This window comes from Sinocyclocheilus anshuiensis, unplaced genomic scaffold (assembly GCF_001515605.1).
Source record: "Sinocyclocheilus anshuiensis isolate Anshui unplaced genomic scaffold, SAMN03320099.WGS_v1.1 scaffold469, whole genome shotgun sequence".
In the NCBI taxonomy this organism is placed as follows: domain Eukaryota; kingdom Metazoa; phylum Chordata; class Actinopteri; order Cypriniformes; family Cyprinidae; genus Sinocyclocheilus; species Sinocyclocheilus anshuiensis.
This window is the reverse complement of record NW_015537995.1, coordinates 179,254-190,786: the sequence shown is the minus strand read 5'-3', so window position 1 is coordinate 190,786 and position 11,533 is coordinate 179,254. Positions and strand designations below refer to the sequence as shown.

Here is an 11,533-nt window from a genome sequence, read left to right as displayed (position 1 = left end):
TCCTGCCTTTCCTTTTCGTTTCTTTCCTTTTATTTCCTTCCTTTCCTTTCCTTTCCTTTCCTTTGATTTCCTTCCTTTCCTTTCCGTTCCTTTCCTTTGATTTCCTACCTTTCCTTTCATTTCCTTTCCTTTGATTTCCTTCCTTTCCTTTGCTTTCTTTCCTTTCCTTTCTTTTCTTTTCTTTCCGTTCCTTTCCTTTGATTTCCTTCCCTTTCCTTTCCTTTCCTTTCCTTTCCTTTCCTTTCCTTTGCTTTGCTTTGCTTTGCTTTGCTTTGCTTTCTTTCCTTTCCTTTGCTTTCTTTCCTTTCCTTCCTTTGCTTTCTTTCCTTTCCTTTCCTTTGCTTTCTTTCCTTTGCTTTCTTTCCTTTCCTTTCCTTTGATTTCCTTTCCTTTCCCACTTCTTTTACCTCATTGTTTTTCCTTAATTCTTAATCCTTTCAATTTTTCTTTATCCTTTTCCTTCTTTCATCCCTTTTATTGTCCTGTCTTTACCTTTTTTCTTGTCTTTTCTCTTCCTTTGAAGATTTCCACATAGTAAAGTTGCCTCTGCTGCCTCACGAGGTTCGAGGAGCGGACAAGGTCAATACTTTCTCCAAGCAGCTGCTGGAGCCCTACAGCCCGCCCAAGAAGTGACTGAAATGATTTCCACGGATCAAACACACACCATCGCATCCCTCGTCCCTGATGCACGCATCCCTCTGGTGTTCACATCTCCACACCTTTACTTCCCCCCTCTCGCTGTCTCTCTCCTCTCTCTGGTTTTCTGGTCATGTCATAACTGATGCCACCATGTTGCTACAGTGATCCGTTATGAACAGCCTGTTTAGAAACAAAGTCTTGATGGTTTATGTTGCTTTGTGATGATGTATTTAAGCTTAAGAAACACTCATTCCTGATGCGTGTTTAAGAAAGGAGATTCATATTGATATCATCACAGGAATGTACAACTGGACTCTGATTCAGTGGTTGAACATTGTTTCAGATTCTGGTCAATATTAATAGACTATTTTGTTTCCTGATCTGGGCTGCGTTTCCCAAAAGCATCGTAAGCCTAAGTACACCATAGACTCATTGCGACCAATGGAGCTACAATCAACTTAGGCTTACAATGCTTTTGGGAAAGGCAGCCCTGGTCAGTATTGATGTTCAATGAGAGGGTCCAAACATGGGGGCTGATGCATATTTAATGAGTTAAAGGGATAGTTCACCCCCAAAAAAGATAATTTTGTCATTTTTTTACTCACTCTCATGCTGTTCCAAACCTTTGACTTTTAATGCAATTCAAAATTCTCTTTATGTGTTTCGTGCAAAAATAACAAACAACATTCAAGCTTGTAAAAACAAGGGTGAGTAAATAATGACTACATTTTCATTTTTGGGTGAACTGCCTTATTAAACTTAAGAATAAACTTATTCTTAATCGACTAATATTTGCAGTGAACCAAATGTAATTACTGTGTACAAACATTGTGATTCAATTTATCTAATTTAATTTTTGCAGTTAAAGCGATGCATTTATATAGACTTGTAATGATTAAGATAATTTCTGTTCACGTGGTGTATAGCATTTATTTGAGAGACGTCTGTTTCTGGTTCTGGGTTGTGAAGCATATGTAGATGCGTTGTTCTTCCTCTCACTTCTGTTGTTCTTATCATTTGGCAGTAATGTCTGCATGCATCAAAACACAGGAATGCACACACACACACAGAATCAGAAGCTTGTTTAAATCCACTGAAAAAACACTGCAACCTGTCAGCCGAGCTGACTATTAGACAATACTATACCGTGCTGGTTAAGTATGTTTTCCTTCTTTTATCATCCTGTGGTTTCACGGCGTGAAGCAGTGGCCTCCTTAGTTCATGAAAACCAGGGACAAGAACTCACAAACCCGACAGTATATCAGACCGAAAGATTTGCATCTTTTATCAGTTCTTAGTCGGTTTTGCTAAAGTTTCTTTGTTCTCTTATAACTTGTTACTGCCTTTGCAAAGTTGGCTTCTTTTTCTAGAAGCATACCAAGTCTCAAAGCAAATAAAACACTATCCTCCATCTACTGCAGAAGGTGTTTCTGTTCAGTTATTTATGTGAATGTGAAAATTTTGTTTCTACGAAGGCTAAAACATTTTACATTGCGTCTAAACATCTTGCGTGCAAAATGCTGAACAGTTAAAGGCTCAAACACTACAGCAGTGAACATTGAAAAACATCATTCAACAACAAAAAAAGTAAACTACTGCAGAACCATGAGTTAAGGACATTAAAGGTTATGAGTGGATTTTTTGTACAGTATGGAATTTTTGGAGTCGTTAAGATTTTTAAATGTTTTTGAAAGAAGTCGTTTGTTCAACAAGGCTGCATTTATTTAAACTGTGATCACTTGTGACCCCAGATTAAATGCAGTAAAACTGTAATATTGTAAAATGTTATAATTTAAAATGAATCTTTTCTTATATATTTCACAATAGAAATCAGAAATCATTCTTATATGCGGATTTGCTGCTCGTCAAAAATTAATGAATTTTGAGAACAGTTGTTTTGCTTCATATTTTTGTGGAAACAAATTGAATGGAAATAGCATTTATTTGAAATAGAATGGTTCTTTAAGATTTTAAATATATGTGTCACCTTTAATTAATTTAATGCATCCTTGCTGAATAAAGTGTTAATTTCTTTCTAAATAAAAATCTTCCTGGCCCCAAACTTTTAAAGGAACAGTTCACTTAAAAGTAAAAATTCATGCTATTGGAAACCAAAATGATTTTCTTTCTTTCATGGAGAATAAAAGGAAAGGTTTTCAGAGTGTTCTTTTTTTCAGTACAGTAAAAGTAAAGCACCTTAAAAATGGTTCATACACTTGTGCACTACAGGTGCATCTCAAAAAATTAGAATATCATGAAAAAGTTAATTTTTTTTGTAACAACATTAGAAAATTTCCTAAGATCAATCAAAAAAAGGATTTGCAAAACAGAAAAGTTAAAGTTCTTTAAAGTATGTTCATTGATGCACTCAATACTTGGTCGGGACTCCTTTAGCACAAACTCCAGCCTCAGTGAGGTGTGGCATGGAAGCGACCAGCCTGTGGCACTGCTGAGGCACTATTGAGCCTTCAGCTCGGATCCACTGTTTCTCATCTTTCTCTTGAAAATATCCCATAGATTCTATATGGGGTTCAGGTCAGGCATGTTGGCTGGCCAATCAAGCAGTCATATCATGGTCAGCAAACCACTTGGAAGTGGTTGTGGCACTGTGGGCAGATGCTAAAGTCCTGCTGGAAAAGGAAATCAGCATCTCCATAAAGCTTGTCAGCAGATGGAAGCATAAAGTGCTCCAAAATCGCCTGGTAGACAGCTGCATTAACTTTGGACACTGAGCAACAGTCCAGTTCTTTTTCTCCTTAGCCCAGGTAAGATGCTTCTGACGTTGTTTCTGTTTCAGAAGTGGCTGGTAGCCCTTTTACTGAAGACGTCTGAGCGTGGTGACTCTTGATGCACTGAATCCAGCTTCAGTCCACTCCTTGTGAAGCTCTCCCAAGTGTTTGAATCGGCTTTGTTTGACAGTATTCCCAAGCTTGCGGTCATCCCTGTTGCTTGTGCATCTTTTCCTACCCAATTTCTTCCTTCCAGTCAACTTTGCATTTAATATGCTTTGATACAGCACTCTGTGAAAAGCCACCACTTTCAGTAATGACCTTCTGTGACTTACCCTCTTTGTGTAGGGTGTCAATGATTGTCTTCTGGACCATTGCCAAGTCAGCAGTCTTCCCCATTATTGTGGTTTCAAAGAACAAAAGATACCCGGAATTTATACTGTAGGGATGGTCATTTAATGAAACTCAAATATAAATATTCAAATTTTTTGAGATACTGCATTTTTGACTTTCATGAGCTGTAAGCTCTAATCATCTAAATTAAAGCAAAAAAAAAAATAATTTTGAAATGTTTTACTTTACATGCAATGAATCTATAATATATGAAAGTTTCACTTAAGTTACAAAAAAAAAACTTTTTCACGATATTCTAATTTTTTGAGATGCACCTGTATTTGCCATGTCTTCAAAAGCCATACAGCTGTTATTGTTTTGATGTAAAAGTTTTTTTTTCTCCGATTTCAAATAGAAATAATAACATGCATTTCATTCCGTTCCTCAAATCCATTGTACAGCTTCAAAAGACATGAAATGCACATTTATGATACTGTGGCACTGTGTGGAGAATGACAGCCTGGTCTTTGACTCACTATACGGAAAAGAGCAGCTTGGCACTCTACAAAATAACTTATTTTTAATCATTCACACTCCTAGAAATAAAAGTTCTTTATTGATTGTTCCATAAAGAACTTTTAATATCCATGGAACCTGCACAAAATGTTCCTTACGGTTACAAAAAAAGGTTCTTTTAAGAACTGTTCCCTGAATGCTTCTTTGGAGAACCCAAAATGGTTCTATTGCATCACTACAAAATTACCCTTTGAAACCTTTATTTCAATAGTTTAATGAGGATGATGTTTTCCACTAAGTCACTAAGATGTTTTCCAGTAAGTCAGTATGTCATTCTGGAGTGAAGGGCTTGCCCCTTAGTATTAAGCCCTGAAGAGTTCAAGTCCAGAGGCACACGTTGGCACGCTTTCTGTATTTTGCAGAGATTCAGAGGCCAGCTTTCATCCGTGACCCTAACCGGGACAAACAAGACCCCCATAGCGCCGGAACAATGCCTTTATGTCACAGGTATTCAGACGACTAAAAGAGAGAACAGACTGACTGTTCCTGTTTGTGATGTTACCAGCTAATGTCTTACATAAATTCAGAAGAGTCAATGACCTGCATTATGGTAAGATGAATGTATATTCTGCATTAATGCATTCTCGTTGAACTTCTTGGCAGTGTGCGGTTTGGCTGAGGCAGTGTGAAATGCCTGCTGTCGCTCTCCATCCGTCAGGTCGCTGAGGCGCAGTGGGAGTCTGCACTAACGAGCACGGCTCTCCTCGCTCTCCTCGCTCTCCACGCACTGCTGGACCAACGCAGTGGACATGTACCACATCAAAGAGCGCTATGCAATTGCTGTCTGTATGCAATAGCAACACCAAAGAATATGGGAGGAGACCACCGGGGTTAGTTGTCACATTTTCAGTGTGGTGAATAGCCTATCGAGTAGATATATTTTTGAAGTTTGTTTTGCTTAAAGATAAATAGTTTAAAGTCTTTGCTACAAAATGTTATTGATCGTTTCCTCCACTTTTCTATTGATAAATGTTCATTTGGCATACATTGACCTCTTTTGATAGTGATGTCAAAACGTCACAAGTAACGTGCTGCTTATCATCAGTTTTTGAGAAGAACAGACTGCTTGTGTTTGAAATAGCCTAAAGAAATCAAGTTTAAAAAGTTAGCTTCTACAACAACGTATTTAAATATTTTAGAGGCTGTCATTTTGAAATTAAATAGGCCTAGTAAAACAATTATAAAAATTAATAAAACAAAAATGAAAAAAATTGGCCTGCTGTAATAAACTGTATAAAAATAACACGAGACAACTTTTGTAAATAATAATAATACATTATAAATAAATTAATTAAATAATAATAATAATGAACATTTCATTTCAAGGACATAGTTCACAAAAACACTTTGTTTGAAACATGAAATAATTAATAGTTATCTTCCTCAACATATCTATATTTAAATTATTTTATAGACTGTTTAGAGGCTTTTTGATTAAATAGTAAAACTACTATAACATTTAATAAAGCAGCAAACACTGAAAAGATGTAAAATTTCAAACATTGGTTTGCTCTGTTGTAATAAATTGACTAAAAAAATAACATCATAAAAAAAATATGAGGCAACTTTTGACATGGAAAATTACCTTTAATCTATAGGCAACATAACATTTGACTTGTTACCCAAGAGATGCCAATAATAATATAATACTAATATTAAAAAATGTCAAGGACATAATTCAAGAAGAAATGTCCTACTTTAAAACAGTTTTCAACACTATCTTAAAAAAAACTGCTAGAGTACAAACATTTGTGAGCATCGTTACAAAGTCAAAGCCCCTGTGACAATTTGTCGCACCTCCTCTGCACAGTCACACATACAGTTACATTTTTGTAAGCTGAGTTTTTGCAAAGAAGAGATAATGTGGCATTTGCTTCTAATCTTAGATCTGGACGCAGAGATGATGTCCTTTCTTAAACTCATGAAGGAGGTGCATTTGACCCTCAAGCTCCTGCAGAACATAATGAACGACAGCCTGTCTGGACACATGACATGCAGCTCCTCTGGAACATCTTGTGAAATATTTTATTCCTCTGAGGCTGAGGAGAAAAGGTAAGAACACTTATAGTTACATTATGTTTACGTAAAGTTGATTGAATAAATAAACTTTATTTATTGTAAATACAATACTAAAGGAACAGTATTGTGACAATGTATGTTGTTGAATAAGAGTTTAGGGCAGAAATGATTCTTGTGCATAATTGTTTGTGATTGTTTGTGATTGTTTGTGGGCATGTATATGCCCACATTTACCTGCTTCTGTATTTTAGATGACAAAGCGCTTGTCCCATGAGATCCACAGCAGGATATCTTCACATGTGCACTAAACATAAAGTTTTATGCCATCCTCAGCCAAATACATAAAAACTCAAAAAGACATCCCAAACTTGAAACTATAGTTATATGTTTATAATATATATTTAACAATATAATGGGATATTGAATAAGAAATCTAATATAAAATCATATATAATACTTTTTTCATACATTAGAATGTGTCCTCTTTAATTGTATTTTTTTATGAGCAAAAAATAATGAGTATCATACATTTTTGCCATGATTTACAGAAAAAATGTCGTTTGGTGTAACAATAAATTGTATACCAAAAATCTTGTCAGGCATATTTAGATCAAGAATCATTAGATTGCATTAAAAGACTATAATTAATATGAATTAATTGTCTAATTAATTGAATTTTTAATACAAATTAATTTTAAATCTTTACAAATCTTTGCCACCATCCTTTAAACCACTAGGTTTTACCCATTTGTCAGCAAGAGGTTTGGAATCATTTAAAATATAATAAAATTTAGTATGATCACTTATTCTTTTATATATTTTAATGAGTATGTTGTTTCATTTTTACATAAATATATGTTACTCTGAATGACAATGGAATATTATTTGACCCATATTTTGACATTTTATTTTCTCAAAAGTTATTTGAAACATTAAAGTAGACACTAAACTTGCATTTAATATGCTTTCTGTGTGTATAAATTCACTTTTGTAAATGTAATTTGATGCAGTCGCCTAAATGGGACGGCCCATATATATTAGTGTTAATACATTTGCTAAAACTGATTAAAAAAAAGAGAATACTATGTAGAATTAAAAATAAATAAAAATGAAAAATTGTATGATTATCATGCATTTACACAGATTATTAGACACCAGTTTTGTAAAATAATAATAATAAAAAAAATCTTTCACTCAAATGACAAACTTTTATTTAAAATTTGTTCTTGTATATTCACATATCAGTGAGAATGAACTACTCATCTGTTCAGCATTATATTATTTTTATTATTACAAAGTGTTTTTTTCATCTGCTTTCTTTGTTTTTGTAATTTATTTAAAGATTTTTTTATAAATAAGTCGTATCAAAAAAGACTCCTGACTGTGTTGTGTTCCTGAACTTCCACTAATCCTCTCTTCGGTCCTTGTTTTTGTCAGGAAGCAGTGCCACGTTGAGTTTGTGGTGCGTGATGACTGTCACTTACACCGCCAGAGTGGCCAATGCGCGCTTCTGCGGCTTCTCCAAACTGCTGCTGGCCTGGAAGGGAAGCATCTATAAGGTCCTGTACAAAGAGTTCCTGGCTTTCTTCGCCATGTACACAGCAATCAGCATCACATACAGGTGCGTGGCTGTGATAATGTCCTCATCTGATGCTTTGATTGTGAGTTATACTTTACTTTTGTAATTTTCTCCAGATTCTTCCTTGTGGACGATCAGAAGAGATACTTTGAAAAGCTTTCCATTTACTGCAACAACTACGCCAGTCTCATCCCAATGTCCTTCGTATTAGGTATACACGCACATCCTGGGACAGTATAACCACTAAACTCAGTCATGCTGAACATGTTTTAAGGTCATCAGATGAATACATAGCCCTCATTTACACACTAACATTGTTTGTTCTTCTGCTCTCCAAGGCTGTACTTAGTTGAACAAAAATACAGTAAAAACAGTAATATTGTGAAATATTATTACAATTTAAAATAACTGATTTGTTTATGAATATGTGTTAAAATATTATTTATTCTTGTGATGCAAAGCTGAATTTTCAGCAACCAGACTTCAGTGTTAAACCATGATGTTTTTTTTTTTTTTTTTTCCAGAATTCTTTGATGAAGAGAAAGTTCAAAAGAACAACATTTATTTGAAATAAAAAAGTTTTGTAACAATTTAAAAGCCTTTACGGTAACATTTAATCAATTTAATGCATCATTGCTGAATAAAAGTATAATTAAAAAAAAACAAACTTTTGAAAAGTAGTGTTTAAAATGGTGTTTTAAGACAAACTAGCTAATACAGCAAAACAACACAGGATTCATCATTGCTGTTTGTTGATGTTATTTTCCTGCCAAAAATTATGTAATGTCTGGGAGGATGATGTCAATTCGTTTTTAAAAAACATAACAAATATATATATATATATATTCCCAAGAAAACCTGTTTTTGTTTTATGTTACCGCAGGGTTTTACGTGACATTAATAGTGAACCGCTGGTGGAATCAGTACACCTCCATCCCGCTGCCGGACAGGATCATGTGCACGCTCTCAGGGGGCGTTCAGGGCGGGGACGAGCACGGCAGGCTGCTACGCCGCACACTGATGCGCTACGCCAGTCTGTCCGCGCTCCTGATCCTGCGCTCCGTCAGCAGGGCCATCTTCAAGAGATTCCCCACCATGGATCACGTCGTTGAAGCAGGTAAGGGAGATTGCAACAATCTAGAGACACACTAGTAACCGGAACAGCCTAGCAACACCATAGCAACAAACCAGAACATCCAAACAATGCCCTAGCAACCACCTAAAACTAGTGGCAAGTCATGACTCACATAATATTTAGTAACAGTAACAGAAGTAGCTGTTTGTTGTAACTGTTGTTAATACATATTTATTTATATTTATTTATTTCAAATTTATTTCTCGCAAATTTGAGTTTTCATTCTAAATGAACATCTTGCAATTCAGAATTTTTTTCTCAGAATTTTGAGATATCTTCTAATTTTTTATATTTTTCTCAGAATTTTGAGTTAACATCTTTTATATTTTAATTTTTTCTCAGAATTTTGAGTTAAAATCTTTTATATTTTTAGATTTTTTCTCAGAATTTTGAGTAGTTAACATCTTTTATATTTTGAATAAAATGCAAGGAGACATAAAAATGCAAGGAATAAAGTCAGAATTGTAAGATGAAAAGTCACAATTACTTTTTTGGCTTCCATATAAGACACTGAGGAATGTCTCTCTCTCTCTTTCCAGGTTTTATGACAAGAGAAGAGCGTAAGAAGTTTGAGAGTTTACACTCTCCCTATAATAAGTACTGGATCCCATGTGTGTGGTTCACTAACCTGGCCGCAGTCGCCCGCTGTGAGGGCAGAATCAAAGATGACAATACTTATAAACTTCTGTTGGAGGTAACTACACTCAAAAGGCCTTTAGAAAAAATGACAGTATTAATGAGAGTATATGAAACCCAGTTCTAAAGTCCAGTGTAAAAATAATCCATCCATCTGTTTTCTGTCTTCTGTGTTGCTTTTCTAGGAGCTGAATGATTTCAGAGGGAAGTGCAGCATGCTTTTTCACTATGACATGATCAGCATACCGCTGGTCTACACACAGGTCAGATACATGCTTAAGACAAGACAGACTGAATGCGTTTTATGGTGAATATGAACATGATATTCTTGTCAATCTCAGGTTGTGACTTTGGCAGTGTACAGTTTCTTCCTGGTGTGTCTGATTGGTCGTCAGTTTCTGGATCCAGGTCAAGGTTATCCGGGTCACGACCTTGACCTTTACGTCCCCATCTTTACTCTTCTGCAATTCTTTTTCTATGCTGGCTGGTTGAAGGTCAGGAATCAGGGATACTTTGATTTAAATATTAATTAGATGCCTCTCCCTCTTCGTATATGATCCTGTCCAATAACGTATCATTCCCTGACTAATTTGATCAATATTAGCCATTTCTTCAGTCATTAATGTCTGTTTGTATTATTTGTCAGGTGGCAGAGCAGCTTATAAATCCATTTGGTGAGGATGATGATGACTTTGAGACCAACTGGTTGATTGATAGAAACTTCCAGGTTCTATTTACTGTTTACAGTATATCAAATCAATTCTAATTGTCTTTCATTGTCAAGAAGCAGACACTGGTGTGTTTGTTCACACCGAGTCGTTCCCTATGCTCGTGTGTTTGAAAGGTGTCTATGATGGCGGTGGATGAGATGTATGGAGATTTGCCCGTGATGGAGAGAGATCGTTACTGGAATGATTCGAATCCTCGTCCGCCGTACACAGCCGCTACGCTCTTCGTGCTGCGCAAGCCCTCTTTCCAAGGCTCCACCTTCGACATGGCGTCAGTGCTCACCAATCACAAATACACTGAGCTTTTCAGACCAGACACTTCATCTCAACTGAATATATATATATATACACTACCAGTCAAAAGTTTTTGAACGGTAAGATTTGTAATGTTTTTTAAAGAATCTCTTCTGCTCACAAGGCCTGCATTTATTTGATCCAAAATACAGCAAAAGTAGTAATATTGTGAAATATTTTTACTATTTAAAATAACTGCTTTCTATTTGAATATATTTTAAAATGTAATGTATTCCTGTGATGCAAAGCTGAATTTTCAGCATCATTACTCCAGTCTTCAGTGTCACATGATCCTTCAGAAATCTAGATTTAAAAAAAAAAATGTAATTATTTTTTTTTTATCCATTTTTTTTCAGGAATCTTTGATGAATAGAAAGATCCAAAGATCAGCATTTATCTGAAAAAAAAAAACAAAAAACCTTTTGCAACATAATACACTATTCCATTCAAAAGCTTGGAGTCAGTATAATTTTATTTATTTATTTATTTTTTGGGGGAAAGAAATGATAGAAATTAATACTTTTATTTAGCAAGGATGCTTTAAATTGATCAAAAGTACGATAAAGACATTTATAATATTACAAAAAATATATTCAAATAGAAAGCAGTTATTTTAAATGGTAAAAATATTTCACAATATTACTGCGTTTGCTGCATTTTGAATCAAATAAATGCAGGCTTGGTGAGTAGAAGAGAATTCGTTAAACATTAAAAATCTTACTGTTCAAAAACTTTTGACTGGTAGTGTACATATAGAAATAAAACAAAAATTTGTTTAAAAAAATTATATTTGGGAAAAAATTTATTGCGATTTACATATTTACATTTTTTGGCTGAACTACACTATAATCTCTCTCTCTCTCTC

The 11,533-nt window shown here is 34.9% G+C and overlaps 2 protein-coding genes across 2 annotated transcripts in view; both read left to right on the top strand.

Annotated features, from left to right (window-relative positions):
* get3 (guided entry of tail-anchored proteins factor 3, ATPase) overlaps nt 1–2,001 on the top strand; it is a 6,653-nt gene extending 4,652 nt beyond the window's left edge. Inside the window, exon 7 of the mRNA XM_016469693.1 lies at nt 517–2,001. The gene's annotated coding sequence lies outside the window, so the exon portion shown is untranslated. The remainder of the gene's footprint in view (nt 1–516) is intronic.
* Nucleotides 2,002–6,279: 4,278 nt separating this feature from the next.
* The window catches only part of LOC107676102 (bestrophin-2-like), a 6,282-nt gene continuing 1,028 nt past the window's right edge, over nt 6,280–11,533 (top strand). The window contains exons 1-9 of the mRNA XM_016470632.1: nt 6,280–6,329; nt 7,734–7,917; nt 7,992–8,086; nt 8,759–8,992; nt 9,550–9,704; nt 9,832–9,909; nt 9,988–10,140; nt 10,293–10,373; nt 10,491–10,645. Coding sequence (XP_016326118.1) covers nt 7,766–7,917; nt 7,992–8,086; nt 8,759–8,992; nt 9,550–9,704; nt 9,832–9,909; nt 9,988–10,140; nt 10,293–10,373; nt 10,491–10,645 — 1,103 coding nt within the window. The 5' untranslated portion in view covers nt 6,280–6,329; nt 7,734–7,765. The remainder of the gene's footprint in view (nt 6,330–7,733; nt 7,918–7,991; nt 8,087–8,758; nt 8,993–9,549; nt 9,705–9,831; nt 9,910–9,987; nt 10,141–10,292; nt 10,374–10,490; nt 10,646–11,533) is intronic.